Source organism: Adiantum capillus-veneris, chromosome 10, assembly GCF_014529385.1.
Source record: "Adiantum capillus-veneris isolate H3 chromosome 10, ASM1452938v2, whole genome shotgun sequence".
In the NCBI taxonomy this organism is placed as follows: Eukaryota; Viridiplantae; Streptophyta; class Polypodiopsida; order Polypodiales; family Pteridaceae; genus Adiantum; species Adiantum capillus-veneris.
In genome coordinates, this window is record NC_140940.1 from 148,024,881 (window position 1) to 148,044,488 (window position 19,608).

Sequence of the window (19,608 nt, forward strand, 5' to 3'; positions counted from 1 at the left end):
TCTCTCTCTCTCTCTCTCTCTCTCTCTCATGGGTCTCTCGCTGTTTTTAGGGTTTCGAAATTGCTATTTGGTTGTTTTGAGAGTTTCGCCACTGTTTTTTGCTATTTTTAGGGTTTTGACACTGTTTTTTTGCTGTTGTTTTGGGTTTCAAAACCGTTTTTTGCTATATTTTAGGGTTTTAAATCTGTGTTTTGCTGTTTTTTAAGGTTTCACAAGCGTTTCTTGCTGTTTTTCAGAGTTTCTTGTATTTTTTTGTTGTTTTAAACTCTCTCTCTCTCTCTCTCTCTCTCTCTCTCTCTCTCTCTCTCTCTCTCAAGGAAGCATCGAAGAAGTGCCATCTCGGCAATAGAGGAGGAAATGAGAGAATGGACAAACGAAGTGGAAGAGTAGAGGAAGGAGAGAAGCACTATTCTTCAAAGATGGACCAAAGCAAGAGATGGCATGCGTAGGAGGATCGCTTCGCTCGAGGAGAAAGTGGTCATCCAGGATTCCATCATTCAAAATCTACAAGGTGAGCTTCTTGAAGTCAAAAGTGGGCGACTTGAAGAAGGGGAATTTCAGCCTTCGATGATGGAGGAGTTGAACACAATCAAAGAACAAGTGCGGGTCATCAAGGAGGAGGAAAAGAACTCATCTTGGGTCGAGGTCATCACCAAGACACAAAAGAAAGTGGAGACGGCCGAGAAATGCATGGAGGTCGCCAAGAAAGGGAAAGGTAAAGAGGCTTCTTCTACACCTGCCATCATTAACATGACCCTCGACGAAGAGCAAAGAAGGCGGCTACGTGCCTTACATGTGAGGGTCACCAGCCTCAAGGATGAAGTCACAAGCCTCGTGGCCATGATGGGAATGGAGAAGCCTTTACACACAAAGGCATGGAGCGTGCGCAAGAGGAGTGAAGGCCCGGGAGAGTCCTCAAAGCAAAGAGCACTCAAACTACATTTCCCCTCCTTGGAAGAGGAGTTGTTGATGAAGAGGCCAACCCTCAAGAATACAGGTATTTTTCTCAGTGATGATCTCACCCTCTCGCAACTAGCTCACATGAGAGAGGTGATGCCCGAGATTACAGCAGCAAGGGAGAAGGGAAAGACTGCCTTCTAAAAAGATGGTCGGGTGGTGATTGTAGAGCGACGCTCTACATGACGGTGTGAGACCTATGAAGATGGCAGCCTGGAATTGTAATGGATCTTATAGGTTGGATGTGGGTACCTTTGAGGATAGCTTTCGAGACAGGGACATTATATTTTTCTCAGAGACTCGTCAAGCCCTTGGACAACATGTGATAGGATATGGATGGGAGACAGCTTGCCGGACTGACACACGATCTGAGCGTGGGAGCAGAGGATCGAGGGGAGTAGCAGTATTATTCAAAGAGGAGCTACAGCCAATTCTACACATTGTATGAAGAGAAGATCATGCTAGATACATGTGGGTGAGGCTGAGGGCCGACACAGGCCAATTTTTATACATTGCCATATGCTACTTTCCCCCTAGTACTTCAATCTATGCTAGGCCTAGAGGTCAATCACCTTTCTCAATCCTAGACAATGACATATGGGAGTTTTCCAAGGATGGTGACATCATCCTCCTAAGGGACTTCAATGCCCGGACGGGCAAAGTCTTCTATGACATTTCAGAGGAGATGCTTAGAGAACTGGATGTAGGAGATTTGGGGCTTGATAGACATTCACAAGATAGAGAGCAGACAGAGAGTATGGGAGACATCTCACGGAGATGGCGACTACACATGGTCTGGCGATACTTAATGGCCTACAACGTTTTCGCGGCTGGTGTCACATGCTTTTCACACAGGCATGGGGCCAGCACAGTGGACTATGTCATGGCACATCCGAGCTTCATTCCCTGCATTCACGATTTCACAGTAGGACCAAGACCAGTGGGTGTAGCAGTGGATCATGCTCTCTTGACTTTCCGTCTCCTTTTAGTACAATACAGCCCAAGTGTTAGGAGGGAAGACACATACCCGCTATACATTTACACCAGAGACTGATTGTTATACAGAGGAGATCTGTAGTCGTCTAGGCCACGACTCTCAGTGGAGGAGATCACCAATTTATTGACTGAGACATTGCATGATGCAACAGCAGAGGCATACCCACACACTCAGCCTAATCAAAGACGCCGTTCTGGGACTATGCCTCAAAACAGTTGGTATGACAAGGAGTGTAGAGAGACCATAGCACAGCTTCAGAGAGATCTTCTCCTAGGGGTCATCAATCACAGACAGACTCGGATAGCCTTCACTGCCCTGTGTGACGGAAGAAGCGAGCATTTTTAGCTCAAATGGAACGAGACTTATACCAGTTGTTCTTGACTAGAGACTTAGGAGAGGCATGGCATTTCTTTCATGAGCACTCCCCTCTCCCATCGAATACTTCTCTTGATGTGCGGGGTCGATATGTGAAACGAACGTGGAGAATGGATCTCCCGGCTACACAGACCGCCTACAGATAGCGTCGGACGAACCACCCGACCATAGCCACCATCCAGCAACTCCCCCGCGCTGGGGCCAGCATCCGAGGACGTAGGCGTGCACTTGTAAGACCGAGCGTCCCATACCACCCGGCCTCACCTCCTCGAGGTGACCTCGTGCACTCCTAGCCTCGCAGGCTAACCACTGGCACTTTGCCAGTGGGGGTCGATAACTGCAAATGAGGCCTTGTGGCCTCCCTTTTATAATAATGGCCGGCCACACTGGCCGTGTTCACCTATGTCCGCCTGGACACTGGACGCCCATCCCGACGGCATCTGGGCTAGATCCACTCTCTTGTGAGCGGGACATAACATACTTCCCCCCTTGAGAACCATTGATGTCCTCATCAATGAAGTGGGGATATTGAGCCTTCAAAGCTCTAACAGGTTCCAAAGTAGCAAACCTTTCAGATTGACCCTTCCATTTAATTAAGTACTCGTCATAAGCTTTTTGACGTGAATGACGGATACGATGATCCAAAACTGCTTCTGGTTCTAGAGGAATATACTCAGTTTGCATATCTTGCCATACATTTTCCTCGATAGGCACAACAACGTCGGCTTCGCCTTCGCCCAATTTCACTCTAAGGCGGCTGACATGAAACACTGGATGTACACTAACATCCCAAGGAAGAGCTAATTTGTAGGCAACTTGGCCAATTTTCTTTGTAATCAAGAATAGACCACAATATCTAGCTGAAAGCTTATTATGCTTTCCTGTTCGCATAGTCTTGGAATCCTTGGGTATCTTCAAATAGACCCATTGTCCCACATCTAGAGTCCTTGGAGACCTCTTTTGATTAGCATAAGTAGTGACTCGGTCACGAGCCGTTCTTATACTATTCTTAGCCAATTCGAGCATTTTGTGCATGTCATACAGGAAATCACAAGCTTGGCGCTCCTTGACTTTCTCTAAGCCAATAGCTATTGGGGATTTAGGCTCAAATCCATACATCAGAATGAATGGGCTAAATCCGGTAGCAGAATGCTTGCTACTATTATAGGCAAACTCTAACTGTGGGAGATACCTTTCCCAATCAGATTGCATGTGAGAGACATAGGCTCTCAACATGTCCTCTAACGTCTGATTCATCCTCTCAGTTTGTCCGTCGGACTCACAATGGTCAGAAGACGACATACTCAACTTCGTCAGAAGGTGAGCAAAGACATCTCGCCAAAATCCGCCAATGAACTTAGTATCTCGATCACTGACGATATCCTCTGGGAGACCATACAGCTTATAAAGTTGATCGACGAATAAAACCGCCAACTCATGGCTTTTTACTGTGGACTTCGTTGGTATAAACTTCGCCATTTTGTGAGTCTATCGACCACAACCCAAATAGCGTCATTGCCCCGACTAGTATTTGGCAAACCAACGATGAAGTCCATGGAAATACTTTCCCACTTGGCATCTGGGATTTCCAATGGATGTAGCAGGCCAGCTTTCCTAAGGCGCTCTGCCTTATTGACCTGACACTGAGCGCATTTCTTCACATAGCTCTCTATGTAAGAGCGCATTCTTGGCCAATAGAAATATCGCTTGACCAAAGCCAAAGTTCTCTGGATACCTGGGTGCGTGCTCAACGCTAGGAACATCGTGGCATTCACACAAAATCCTTTGTCGAATCTCATCGATTTCCGGCACGCAGACTTTACCATTTCTGAACAACAGTCCACCTCTAATGGAATATTGTCGCTGTCTCGTCTCTCCAGCACGACTCACTTGGATCTCCGGATAACCCAAGCCTGTATGCGAGTCATGCCCTGCTTCGACCTCGTTCAATATCTTGCCAAAATGGCCATCAGAACGACATAGCCTTCGGGGAGAGAGATAGAAATCCGTCGAGATTTCAGCCATAGACAAGGCATTAACCTCAGGAATCCTGTTGAGTGCATCGGCAACTCGATTGCTGGATCCTTTTCTATAACGGATCTCAAAGTCAAACTCTTGCATAAGCTCAACCCATCTAGCCTTCCGGCCTCTGAGATCACCCTGATCAAAGATATAGCGCAAGGAGTGATGATCTGTCCATGCAACAAACGTACAGCCATACACGTAGTGCCGCCATTTCCTCAGGGCGTGGACTACGGCGTAAAGCTCCTTTTCATACGTTGGATAACGCATCTCAGCGTCAGAAAGCTTCTTACTTTCAAACGCAACAGGACGTCCATCTTGATATAACGCCGCACCAATAGCATAATCACTAGCATCCGTTTCAACCACAAACGGTTTGCTAGGATCCACAATGTGTAATATTTGCGCAGTAGTCACCAAGTGCTTTAGTGTCCGAAAGCTCTCGTCGAGACACTCATTCCAGACAACAAGGGGATTACCTTTACGATGAGGACCCGAAGTCTTCGGCCCTTTCACCCCTCCTTTTAAAAGTTGCGTAAGCGGAGCAGCAACTTTAGAGTAATCCTTGATAAACTTGCGAAAGAATCCAGTAAAGCCTAAAAAGGACTTTACTTGGCGTACATTCTTGAGAATGGGCCAATTTCGCACTTTATCCAACTTTTCAGGGTCAACGCGAATTCCATCGCGAGTAATGATGTGACCCAAATACAGAAGCTCTTTTTTAAAGAATCCACACTTCGAAGCCTTAGCATAAAGCTTCTCAGATCTCAGTACTTCGAGAACAGTGCGTATATGCACTAGGTGCTCAGACAAACTTCGGCTGTAGATCAAGATATTATCGAGAAATACAACAACGAAGTTCCCTAAAAATGGTCTCAGCAGATCATTCATCATCTGCTGAAACGTAGCTGGAGCATTGGTCAAACCAAAAGGCAAGACCAAAAACTTGTAGTGACCATAACACGTATGGAAGCCTGTATTAGGAATATCTTCTAGTTTGATCCGTATCTAATGATAGCCTGATCGCAGGTCTATCTTCGTAAAATACAACGCTCCATGGAGCCAATCTATCAGATCGTCCATGCACGGGAGCGGATACTTGTTCTTGACAGTGAGTTTATTCAACCCCTTGTAATCCACGCAGAAGCGCATAGTGTTATCCTTCTTTCGAGAAAGTAGCACTGACGCTCCCCACGGGGATTTGCTAAGCCGAACAAGACCCCTATCAAGATAATCCTTCAGCTGTCGCTGAATCTCGTCCTCCTCGGTTTTACTAAACCGATAGGGTTGCTTTGAGAAGGCTGCAAGCCAGGAGGTGGATCATCAGCCACCAACTCAATGCCATGATCTACTCCTCTCGAAGGCGGCAAGCCAGGAGGTGGATCATCAGGAAAAACATCCTTGAAATCAGTCATGATTTCTCGGATAAGGTTGGATTCGTCGGAATCCCCAAGTTCAACAGAAGAACATGAAACACTTTTACGAAATTTAGTGACAGAGGGCCAAGCACTAATGAATCAAACCAAGTAGATGGTACACATTGATAAAAGTCAACATCAGAAGACTTTATTTCTTTATACATTTCCAAAGCAGTAACAACTGGTATTGCAAAACCATTATTTACAGACTTCTGATTACAAAGCGACACAGATACATGAGGTATGTTCTGTTTAACAAAAACAAGAGTGATGTACATAGTCTATATACAATGAGTCTTGTTTATCATAAAACCATGGAATTCCTAAAATAACATCTGCTCTGTCCAGACGCATGATGTGGAAATCCAAGTTCTCTTTGTAATCAGCCAGCTCAAGCGACAAGTCTGGAACCATCCGATTCCATACATCCGTATCCACGCCACGAGCCATCTTCACGCGATACTCATGGTCACTGTCCCGCGTCCGCAGGCTCAGTTTCTGCACCAATTTTGCATCCACAAAATTGTGTGAGCTTCCATTATCAAGGAGTACAGTCACATCGTGACCATTGATCTTTCCGAGAAAACGGAGAAGATCGTGCTTACCAAACACTTTGGTGCTAAAAGTACAATTAGTGCATGAATTGTGCGCTAAATGATGGATTTCAACTTGAACAACATGAGAGTTACCTGAGATCTCGTGAATCTGAACCGAAGGACGGCCTTGCGGTTTCTGCGTCTTCTTCTTCTTGGGGCAATCCTTGATTTGGTGACCTGTCTGGCCACATCCGAAGCAAGCCCCCTTCTTCACTACATCAGCAACTGAAGCATTTCTGGCTTTCTTATTCTTCTGAGAAGATCTCGGCGGTGATTTGGACTTATACTAGAATCGGGGTCGCTTCATCGAAGCACCCTCACCGGATTGATGGTCAGCAGTTCTTTTCTTCTCATAATTCGCTCCATTTTTATCAAATGGAACGTCCTAGCCTTTGCCACTGCATCCTCGACGTCAATCGGGGCTTTATCCTTAATTAAGGCCCAACGGTAGTCCTCGTGCAATCCCAGCAGATACATGTGCACAACGTGCGTAGAATCCACCTTGCAGAAGGTGAGCGCCTCTTTGAAAGCTGTCGTATATTTATCAAAAGACAATTTTCATCGAAAGACACTGCAGTTTGGCATAAGCTTTCAAAGGGTCCATTTTAGCGAAATCCCTCTTGAATTTCACACAAAAGTCAGCCCACGTCGTAGGCTTCTCTGTCATGTCGCGCCACCAGGTAAGCGCCTTGCTGCACAGATAGAGAGGAATCGTCTGTATCCTCCGTTCATCATGCTCCCCATGGAGATCAAAGTATGTGGTCCACTGGTGCAGCCAGTAATTTACGGCCAATTCCGTACACTCCTTCTCTTCACCTGAGAAATTTGTAGTTTTGTACGGAATTGTGGCAGTCGACCACCCTGCGAACGCCCAAAAGCAACAATTTGCATCCGCAATTGCTGGAGATGGGTTTCCCTCTCGGAAATACGCACAGTCGTCGACTGAGCCCCTATACGACCCCTTCGAGAGAGGCCAAGCGAAGGTTCGTCTGAACATTCGCGTTTTCCAAAGCGGTAACACGTTGGTCGAAACTCTGGAAAGTGCTTGTAATCCATGTGTAGAGAGTATGCGTGAATAGAATTTGGATGTTACCTGGCGCGTCGTCACGCTGCACATCAAAGCTGGAGGAATCCATGGCGAAGTGCGTGAAAAACTAGAATTTTCACGCGAAACCGGGCCGGCGTGAGAGTCTAAAGGCGAGCAGGTGATGGCGGGAGCGCGAGCAGGTGAGAGAGAGTAGGCTTAAGAGAGGAGCAGGAGAGCCAAAATTGAGTTCTCAATGAGTTTCTGCAAGTCTCTGTAAGTGAGTTTTAATAAAACTCAGGTTTCACACTTATTAAAAAAACAAAGTGTCCTGCCACTTTAAATTAAAAGGCCAAACAAAGTGTCCTGGCAACTTTAAATTAAAAGGCCCACTTAATAGTATTAAAAAAAAAACCCACTTAATTAAACCAAGGCAACGTGCTATAACAGCGCAAGGCTCAGAGCGTTAAAAAAAAATCCAACGAATTGCCAGCGCTGCCAAACACATGGAGAGAGAGAAATTGGGTGCTGGAGCATGTGTTCGCTCGTGGCCAGCAGAGGAAAGGAGCGCCAGTTTGGAGCCAGCGCTGCACATCTTTTCCACGCCAGCAGCCCCCTCTCTGAGCATACAGGAAAGCTCTCCCCACACACAGTAGATGGAGAGAGGTAACTCTCTCTCTCTCTCTCTCTCTCTCTCTCTCTCTCTCTCTCTCTCTCTCTCTCTCTCTATGCTTCGCACAGAGGAAGAGTATAGAGAAAGATTAAAGAAAATAGGTACTGTATACTGAAATTTCCTGCAAATTAGTCTAATTCTCTGATTTTCATCGAAAATCAGCAAGACTAGTGAAAAAAAAACTCTGATTTTGTCAAAAAACAGAAAAATTCAGCAATCGTACCTAATAAATCCCTGAATTTTATCAAAAATGAGCAAAAACAACATCAATTTTTCGCCTGTACACATGCTTGTGAGAAGAAAAAGAAATTAATCACTGAAAATTACACAAAATTGAGGTTTTCCGACCCGAACCAATCCGTAGGTGGGCACACGGTCCTTCGTGCAGCCAAGCCGGCTCTGATACCATGAAACGAACGTGGAGAATGGATCTCCCGGCTACACAAACCGCCTACAGATACGCGTCGGACGAACCACCCGACCATAGCCACCATCCGACAGCTCCCCCGTGCTGGGGCCAGCATCCGAGGACGTGGGCGTGCACCTGTAAGACCGAGCGTCCCATACCACCCGGCCTCACCTCCTCGAGGTGAACTCGCGCACTCCTAGCCTCACGGGCTAACCACTGGCACTCTGCCAGTGGGGGTCGATAACTGCAAATGAGGCCTTGGCCTCCCTTTTATAATAATGGCCGGCCACACTGGCCATGTTCACACTACGTCCGCTCGGACATTGGATGCCCATCCCGACGGCATTTGGGCTAGATCCCCTCTCCTATGAGCGGGACATAACAATATGCAACATCCTTATATATGGTCCCTGGACAGACACCCCTTCCAGATCCTCCTGAGCCATGCCCATCTGCGAGTACCTTCTTTACCACTGAGATGGTAAAGACGGACATTGACAGGATGAGGACCAAGAGGGCATATGATCATGACGGTCTAGTAGCAGAGCACTTTATACATGCTGGAGATATGTTGGCAGAGGTTCTTGCGGTTCTCTTCAATCGTGTCATGTGTGAGAGTCTACATGAGACTTGGAGACTGTCTACTATTGTGCCTATCTTCAAGGCAGGTGATCCTACGGAGCCTAGAAACTACCGTACTAATATGATTGGACACACATTGGCACGGTTGTATGCATCTATCCTTGAGCAGCAGTTGAGCAAATGGGCAAAGAGTGAGGGCATACCAGCAGCGGGACAGACCGGTTTTAGGAGAGGCTTCTCCACTCTTGACCATATTCTGACACTCAGAGCCATCATTGAGGAGGGTAGGGCACATGGGAGACGGATTTGTTGTAGCTTTGTGGATTTCCGCAAAGCATTTGACATAGTGCCTAGAGCCAGATTGATGCATAGACTACAGGAGATGGGAGTGCCCATTGAGTTGATTCGAGGGATCATGGCTCTATACACATCAGTGATGGGACATGTACGCACTCCAGAGGGGATATCTAATTTAGTTCACTCCACTATTAAAGTGAAACAAGGTTGTCCATTGTCTCCTACTCTATTTGGCATGTATATAGATGAGGTTTCTCATTACATTGACAAAGAGGGTGACAGAGCTGTCCAGCTCGCAGGGACATGGATTCCATTGTTGTTATATACCGATGATATTGTGTTGATCCCTGACTCACCGGGAGTATGCAGCGACACTTGCATGCGTTATATAACTTTGCGGAGGATAGTGGATTGTGTGTAAACCTTGGTAAAACCAAGGTTATAGTGTTTAACACCACACCGCAGTGGATCAGGAGATCGGCACCTAAATTCACTTATGGTCAAGGGACTGTGGAGTACACAGATGCATACACTTATCTTGGGGTAGTCTTCACTAGACTATGGAGTACACAGATGCATACACTTATCTTGGGGTAGTCTTCACTGGGCCAAAGTTTTCTTTGAAGAGAGCGGCAGAGACTAGACTGGTCAAAGCATATGCGGCCTTGGGAGGATTGGAGAGGATGTGTTCGCACGTTCAATTCCAGGAACCCCAAACAAAGCTCTCGCTCTTTGATACCTTGGTAGCTTCAGCTATGCTCTATGGGGTTAGGTTTGGGGACCCTCTGTAGGTCAGGATGGGTGGAGAGGTATGGAGACCATTGGAGAGGCCCTTGGTATCTATGATCTCTCAATTGATTAGAGCCAAAGCCTCCGTGCCACACGAGATCATTAGAGCGGAGTTACTGACCCCCCCTATGGCGATAGAGGCACTTACCAGATCCGTCTCCTTTATGCGTAGTTTATGGGATACTACCAGAGACAGATAAGCCAGATTGGCCCTTGAGTCCTCCAGACAATTAGCTTTACAGGGGGACACATCATGCTTGTCACAAATCAGTGACGTGGCAGCCTGCAGGGGAGCAGCAGATACACACACACACCCTTTCTCTGGCCAACTCTCAGAAATGCAGGATTTCCCGCTGGATGCTGACGTGGCACTACCGTACGGGCATTTTCGTGATTTCCAGCGCGTTTTGCGGCGCAGATTACGACAACCTGGCTCAGCTTTTGGGACTTGCTTTTTGCTACGCAAATTGAAGAGAGAGAGAGAGAGAGAGAGAGAGAGAGAGAGAGAGAGAGAGAGAGAGAGAGAGAGAGAGAGAGAGAATCTTTTAAAATCAAGTGCTTTAATTTACAAGCCTTGAGAGAGGGAGCCTTGCTTTATTTCTGAAGGCTTTTGATTTTCAGCTTTTGGGGCTCTGCTTTTAGCATCCCTTGTAAACATTTAAATAGGTGGGCAGGGCCTCACAACTCAGAGCATCTGGACGTAGAGTCTGAGAGTGAGCGCATGCCTACTCTCTTGTACTCTGAACACAGATTAATACAAAAGAAAAACCGAAAGGGTCGCCAGTCTTTGGGGCCAATATCTCTAGGCATGGAACTCCGCCGGGCCAGTGTCGAATCAATTGTGGACTGTGAACTGTTTTGAAGTGATTATTTGTGGTGGATCGCGGTAGATTCTTGACTTGGAGTGTCCAAGTTTGTTACAATGGTATCAGAGCGTGGCCGATTTCTCTACTACCGGGAAATCCGATCCTTTATACGCGGCACTTATGGCTTCAGACAGAGATCAATCGACTCCCTCTGCATCCGGAGATGCGGGAGGAGAGCACGAAGAAGATTCACGCGAGGAGTACGGCCCGCCTCGGTCTACTCCAGTGGAGCTCGAAGAGCTGGAGCGTCGACAACTGGTCGACGACGCAGGAAAGATGATGCTAAATTTTGCGAAGGACCCAAAATTTGCAAAAGTTATGAGTCAAACCTCCGTCGACCAAGTGTATGCACAGTGGCTGCAGACCACTGAACCAACCCCAAACTGGTACTCAAGAAACCTCCTACCCCAAGGATGTTTACTGAGCAGGAATTAGAAGAGGTGGTTGATGCACGGATTTCTCAGCTTTTTGACATGCAGAACAAAGCAGAAACGCACGACAAAAAGCAGAAGAAAGGAACTGACTTCCCTAGTTATTTGGGTCGTCAGTCTACTTTTGCCTCGACTAAAAAGCAGAAAAAGCGTGTGCGGTTTGAAGGATTACCTACTTCTTGTTCTTCTTCTTCTTCTTCTGAGAGTTCTTCTAGCTCTTCCGATTCGAGCAAAGAAGACAGAAAAGGCAAAAAGCGAACTAAAAAGCACAACGGCAAGAAAAAGGCAAAGAAGTCTAAATCTCACCCAGTTTCAGACAGTTCTTCAGAGGACTCATCTTCAAATAGTTCGGACTTCAACGACCGCAGATTTTATTCAAAGAAGAAAAAATTTTACAAAGCCAACCAGTATGACTTTCTGGAAGATAAAACCAAGAAAGTCCGAGAGTTCAAAGAAGGTGGACAATCGGTTAAATTTAACACTTTTTCTGGTTTTCGAGATGCTTCAAAGGCTTTGGCCTTCATACAGCAGTTTGACATAGCCTTCTCTGGAGGACATTACTCAAGATTCGGGGGGGCTACTTCCTATTTCAGAGGGAATGCTCAAACTTGGTGGTCCACGCTCTGTTGCAGAGGAAAGCGCCAGTTAAATGGCTGAAATTTAAAAGGCTTTTTATTTCTTCTTGGCTAACTCGAGAGTACGAACCTGACATACGAACTGCTTGGAACCATCTTCGGATGGACGACCAAGAAGGATACTTTGGAAGCATATTGCGAGAGATTCTGGAGCTCTTTTCTACCCGCCTCTTCATTTAAGAAGATCTCGTTCAGAGAGCACATTGAGCGGTTTACCTTGGGTCTTCCTACAGAGATCCGAGATCACTGCTTAGAACAAAAGTCAAATTCCATTCAAGAATTGATGAGTCATGTGAAACAGGGTTTTGCCATTCACTCTGCCAATTTGACCTACCCCACAGATGAAATCATGAAAAAAAGGAATGAATAGACTTCGAACGATGAAAGTAGAAAGAAGAAGAGTAACCTAGAAAAAAAAAGAAAAGAATGCACGACCCAAGCTTACTCTTTCACAGAGAGCTCTTTACATCAAAGAGGGGAAGTGCTTTGGATGCGGGGAAACTAGGCATATCTCCCCAAAGTGCCCTAAAAAGACACCGAAAGAACAGAACGACAATGATAAAGACAAGCCAGAGAGTTCGAGAGCAGCTGAGGACCGTGGACAAAAAGGCAAGTTGAAAGCAAGACTGCTTCTAGATTGCATGGGTACTGACCCAAGCACGATTGATGAGAGTACAGAACTTTCCCGAGCTTGGGGCAAAGTGAAAGACCAAGAAGCCTGACTTTTTTTTACCGAGGAGTTAAGGCCAACTTCATTTCACCTGAATTGGCGGCGCGGCTCGAGATCACACCATATTGGATGGGACCACTAGTAGAGGCAGTTCTAGCGGCACCCGGCAGGGACGTAGCCATTACACTTGCCGTTGGAAAACTTTGGTTGCATTGTCAAGGGTATTTGGGGCATGAGGACTTCTACATAATGCCTTTGGAAGGTTGTGATGTCCTCTTGGGAATTCCCTGGTACCACAAGAACAACGCCGTGGTCGACTATCGGGCGAGAAAAGCGACTTTGACCACACTGAAGGGCAGAACCATTGTACTTGATGTAAAACTTAAGAGCGAGTCTGTCCCTATTGTATCAGCTTCGGCCATTTCAAAATTAATGAAATCCACTCTGTTTGTTTACTTGAGAGAGATGAATGATGAGAATAGGACAAATATGTCTGAACTTGATAAAGAATGCCAAGATTTTCTCCACACTCATGCTGATTGCTTCTCAGAGGGGCTGCCAAGCGAGTTACCACCCCCTCGTCCTGAGGATCATACCATTGATCTGATACCTGGAAGCACACCACCGAACCAGCCATGTTACTGTGTGAGCCGAGCCCAGAACGAAGAAATTATTAACCAAGTGAAAGACCTCTTGGAAAAGGGTCTTGTCCAGCCTAGTACTTCACCGTATTGCTCTCCAGTGTTGTTGGTTTTGAAGAAAGACGGATCTTGGAGAATGTGCATCGATTATAGAGCTCTCAACAAAATCACCATCAAGAACAGATTTCCGATTCCTAGGATCGATGATATACTTGACCGACTACAGGGATCCTCGTGCTTTAGCAGGATTAATTTGAAGAGTGGATATCATCAGATCCGCATCGCACCGGGAGACCTCTACAAGAGAGCCTTTCGGATGACTTTTGGGTTATTTAAGGTTTTGGTGATACCTTTTGGCTTAACCAATGATCCTGCGACATTTAACCGGATGATGGATAGGATTTTTCTAGAGTACACGCTATTTGTTGGCAATTTCATTGAGGATATCATTGTTTTCTCCAAGGGGGAGGAAGAACATAGAGAACATCTGCTTCAGGTCTTTCAGGTATTACAAGATCACAAGTTAGTGATTAATGTGAAGAAAAGTGAATTTTTCCTACCAAAGATACACTTTTTGGCACATTGTGTCTCGATAGCAGGAGTGCAGATGGACCCGGCCAAGATAGACACTATCCGTGATTGGCCCGATTTGAAGAATGTCCATGAAGTTAGAAGCTTCTTGGGTTTGTGTTCGTACTACAAGCGGTTCATTAGAAAGTTTGCAGAGGTTGCTTCCCCTTTGCATATCTTGACACAGAAAGGAGTACCTTTTTCGTGGGGACCCACAGAGGTGACTGCCTTTCAGACATTGAAAGAGAAATTGACTACAGGACCAGTTTTGACTTTGCCGGACTTGCAGAAGTCATTTGAAGTATATTGTGATGCTTGTGGTCGTAGTCTGGGTGCGGTCTTAATGCAAGAAGGCCATGTCATTGCTTACGAGAGCCGATTGTTCTCAAGGCCATAATTGACAGCGGTTATCCATGCTCTTACTCAGTGGCGACATTACCTACTCGGAGCGGATTTTACTGTCTTTACAAACGATCAGACTTTACGCTACTTCTTGTCACAGAAGCAGCTATCGGAAAAGCGGATGCGGTGGACGAACATCTTGTCACAGTTTCACTTCCAGATTGTCCATGTTCAGGGACACAAGAATTTGGTGGCAGATGCTTTGTCTGGGAAGCCGTTGGTTCTGGCTATTTCCGAGATACATCATAGGAGCTTCGAGGATATGGTCGATCAATATGCCACAGATACAGATTTTGCAAATATCTTTACACGGATACGGTATAGGGAGATAGTAGCAAGATATTCCATTCGGGATCGCTACTTGATGAGGAAAACCATGTTGTGTGATACACAGCCGTTGAGGGAAAAGGTTATGACCGAATGCCACTGTCCACCTTTTACGGGTCACCGCGGCATTGCTACCACCTTGAAAGAGGTAGAGAGATACTTCTTTTGGCCGACACTCAAGAAGGATGTGGACGAGTTTGTGCGCAGGTGCTTGGTATGCCAGAAGGTCAAGTTTGACAGGCATAAAGCACAGGGATTGTTACAGCCTTTGCCCATACCCACCCGCCCCTGGGAAAGTATTGCAATGGATTTCATTTTTGATCTCCGGAGAACACAGAGTGGTCACGATGGTATCTGCATTGTTATTGACAGGTTTAGCAAGCAAGCTCATTTCATTCCAGTGAAGTAAACAGTCAAGCCGGATCACTTAGCGAGACTGTTTGTGGCCCAGATCTTCAAATTACATGGCATGCCCGGGACGATTGTCTCCGACATGGACCCTAGATTTACAAGTTTGTTTTGGAAGGCAATCTGGGAGAACATTGGCACGCGGTTGCAGTTCTCGTCATCTTTCCACCCACAGACTGACGGGCAATCCGAGATTGCCAATTCAGTGGTTCTCGATATATTGAAGTCTTACATCTCGGATCAGAAGACTCAATGGGTAAAGTATTTACCTTTGGTGGAATTTGCCTACAACAACACGATACAGTCTTCGACGGGGAAGGTGCCATTTGAGATTATCGAAGGTGCTACGAATGTTCCACCCTTTCTAAGCACGAATGATAAGATTTTTGAGTACACGCACGACTTGGACACGGCTTTTGCCAAGGTCCGTGAGGCTTTGCAGAAATCTCAAGAAAGACAGAAAAAGGCAACAAATCGCCATCGTCGCGATTTGAAATTGAAGGAGAACGATTGGGTGCTCTTACATTTTGAGAAGGCACGCCTGAGAAAGAAAAAGGAAAAGGAGAGGCTTTTTCCAAAGCTTAGTATGCGATACTACGGACCTTTCCAAATCTCCGAAAAGATAAATGATGTCTCCTTCCGACTGAAGCTGCCCGAAACTTGGAGGATTCACAATGCTTTTCATGTGAGTCTCCTGCGGCTTTTTAGAGGCGATGTGCCCGAAGAAAACGAGGAGATCCTTGTTCTAGAACAGATATTGGCACATAAAGACAGAAAGATTAAGGGTAAAGTGATAAGGCGGTTTTTGGTTAAATTCAAGAACTATCCTGCACTGGATGCGAAGTGGATGGAGGAGGAGGACCTAGCAGATACTCCTCAGATTGTGAAACTTTACCATGAATCTTTAGGTTTAGCATAGTCTATTCCAATTGGAACCCCGAATTCAGCTTGGCCGGAGATATGGTGCAGTGGGTATGCACAAGAGGGGAGTTACTCCGCTCCTTTGTCAACAGATGCCACGAGGTTTTGATAATAGAGTCATTGATGTCTGTTTGAGCTTCAAGGATACTGAGAACTGACAGTATTCTCTTGTAATGACTTTATGAAATGGAATTCCCGAATATGAAACTGATTTGTTCTTGACTTGTTTTCAAGTGCAGGAACTGATAGATGAAATGACTGCAGCATTTTGGTCTGAATGATCTCGATAGACATGGTTGCAATAGGGATTAGTCAATCGGGCATCTTTGAGGTCCTGAGTGGATCTAGATAAGATTGCTAATTGCATTGTCGATAAATCATGGTCTAAGATTCGAATGAAATGTTGAATGTGATTTGTCATGTGATGTCCTGTGATGCCAAGTGATGTCCTGTGATGTCATGTGATGTGACTATCGATTGGTACATGTGCTAGATGTGTGCTCCTACTGCGTCGGTACTAACAGTCAGTATCTGCTAAGGCAGTTTATGGCTTCTGTCTGTTTTGCAGGTGTAATCGAGGGCAATTACAATGCTCCCGAAAATGCAGGATTTCCCGCTGGATGCTGAAGTGGCATTGCCGTATGGACATTTCCGTGATTTCTAGCGCGTTTTGCGGCGCAGATTACGGCAGCCTGGCTCAGCTTTTGGGACTTGCTTTTTGCTACGCAAATTGACTTGACGAGAGAGAGAGAGAGAGAGAGAGAGAGAGAGAGAGAGAGAGAGAGAGAGAGAGAGAGAGAGAGAGAGAGAGAGAGAGATCTTTTAAAATCAAGTGCTTTAATTTACAAGCCTTGAGAGAGAGAGCCTTGCTTCATTTCTGAAGGCTTTTGATTTTCAGCTTTTGGGGCTCTGCTTTTAGCATCCCTTGTAAACATTTAAATAGGTGGGCAGGGCCTCACAACTCGGAGCATCTGGACGCACAGTCTGAGAGTGAGCGCCTGCCTACTCTCTTGTACTTTGAACACAGACTAATACAAAAAGAAATACCGGAAGGGGCGCCAATCTTTGGGGACAATATCTCTAGGCACGGAACTCCGTCGGGCCAGTGTCGAATTAATTGTGAACTGTGAACTGTTTTGAAGTGATTATTTATCGTGTCACGCTAGATTCTTGACTTGAAGTGTCCAAGTCTATTACAATGTTGGTATGCACGGATGTCATCACGGTTCCAGATACATGGCTTTAGCATGGACAGCTTGCCTCCCTTTCAGCACTCCCTTGATGCACCATTGTTGTCTCTTACACGGGTGGAGATTACTAGACTCATCCGCCAGGACCTGACCCAATTGGACACCAAGAGGACATGGATAGAGCCGACACAGGAGCTAGGCACGAAGATGGCTTTCTATAGAGATCATCTTCTCCAACTCACAAGGGATGGGTTTGTAACTCGTCCCAGCTATATCGATACACATCTATCTCATGGGTTACGGTGTGCCATTGGTCAGATACGGACATCTTCACACCAGCTTGAGATTGAGACTAGTAGATTCAGAGGGATACCAGCAGCTAGCAAGATATGTCGCCTATGCCATACAGAGCCAAAGACGGAGACACATTATATATGTCAGTGCATAGTATATTACGAGATATGGGGTCGCTTCCATTGTCTATTTAGAGAAGGCTTCGGACCCTTCTCGAAAGATATGAGCTATTAGGACTAGAGATGTGTTGGCCTGTATCTACTTGAGTTACACAGACACAGAAATAGTTTACTGAGGAGATATGGAGAGAGACAATCCTAGAGACAGATTACTGATTTCTTCACACCAAACACTGGACAAATAGAGGAGCAGCCACTACTGCAAAGCTCGGCTCATACTCACACACGCGGTACTCTCATTGACCGAGCATTGAAACTAGGGAGATCAAGATGCACACGAGTGAGGAGAGGAGCTTCATAACATCGACGGAGACTACAACAGAGGATTCGACGAGGATGGATCCATCATCCATTGTATCTTTCTCTTGTATCGGGCACCCATTGTAACGGTGATCATACATACCCCACACAGTTCCAGCTAGTAGCACTTCTAGATTCATTTTAGTATCTCTTTTTTGTACTCAGACACGGTACCAGATTCACAAGTTTGTAACGATTGGTCTCATTGTTGGACAGGGTCAAACTTGCATGGGTGTAATTGTAGGCGTACTTGGTACTTCTTAGAATGTCTTTTGTATCTCCACACATTGAATTATTTTCTAGCATGCCACCCATGCTGCAATAAGTAAAGGAATATATAAGTCATCATACAACTAAACATTAGTCCTGGATTCATAACCTAATCTTCATACTTTTAACTCATAATTAAATGGAATCTATGCTACTGAATTCTATTCACCGCAGAAAGAAAAATCAACCTTTTCTCACAAAACAAATTCTCTCTAGAAAAGTCATAATGTGATATGATACCTACAAAAAGAAGAAACACCCATAGGATGATCCATACTAATCGCAAAAGGTGTAATTGAGAGCTCCTTTGCTCTTCTCCAGCCATCCCAACACCTGATATATAAAATCATTTAATAATACGTCAAAAATCCACATGCTAGATGTATTTTATTTACTTTTGAAGTTATCAAAAAAAGGTTCTCGCTCTGTGTGAAGTTTGCAGTCTCAAAGAGCATTGAAAATTGTGATCATTCCAGGAGACCGTGTCTAACATGTCAGTGCTGTGCCATTCATACATTCCCTCAACTTACAAGAAATAATTAACTTCACCTACCCCTTTGTTGTGTTTATATGGATCACAATATTCTGCATACAACACAGTGATCAAAAGAGGCACACTATACTCATTAAGTGGACTGGTATATTAGCTGTCATGTTAATTGGTAGGTGCATGGCCAAGTGTTTGAAGGTCTTTTTAGTGGAAAAAAATCGAAAAATCAACTCTTCTTTGGTGTCTCAAGGCTCCCTATAGATATATGGAGAGACCATTTTCGATTGATGATTTTGTGTCACAACACAGAAACCATCATAATTTCAGTACTCAAGATACTCCATTTCGAAGCCAGATATGGAGATAGGAGGAAAGTAGAAGATAGAGAAAATCGAAACAAGACTAGGGACCAAAATATGGGCTAGTCCATTGTTAATAGTCCCTAGCCGGATAACATGACACAAGCCATACTCACGCATAAACAAGCAAAGAGAGGCTAGAGCAAACATGTCATCCATTCTTGACACGAGCCATATTCACACATAAACAAGAATAGAGAACGGACATCAAACTCACCTCCTAGCCATAGAACCAATACGGGCTCACCCTCCAGCCTAGGAGGCTGCAGTGCACAGGCTAGCCTCTATCACAAGGACTGGCACCCCATACCACCAAGCCCACACCGATACGGGTGTGCAGGTAGCACTGCCAAGGGCTTAGAGTCCAAGTGTGGTGTACACATAAATGCCTCACAAATGAGCCCAAGGTCCTATTTATAGGACTCCTTAACTGTCGTCACCATACGGCCTTGTTCACACTTGACCGGACATAACTCAAATGCCCATCCTGATGTCTGGGAACAGGACACCTCCCTC

General features: G+C 45.5%; 1 protein-coding gene across 3 annotated transcripts in view; it reads right to left on the reverse strand.

The window, feature by feature from the left end:
* The window catches only part of LOC147449832 (magnesium transporter, putative (DUF803)), a 76,698-nt gene that overhangs the window by 7,855 nt on the left and 49,235 nt on the right, over nucleotides 1-19,608 (reverse strand). For 2 of the 3 annotated variants that reach the window (XM_086522189.1, XM_086522191.1), the window contains exon 4: nucleotides 18,488-18,576. In XM_086522189.1, the coding sequence (XP_086378315.1) occupies nucleotides 18,488-18,576 (89 nt within the window). Of the gene's footprint in view, nucleotides 1-18,483; nucleotides 18,577-19,608 lie in introns of all 3 variants that reach the window. The other variant, XM_086522190.1, reaches the window with a different exon arrangement.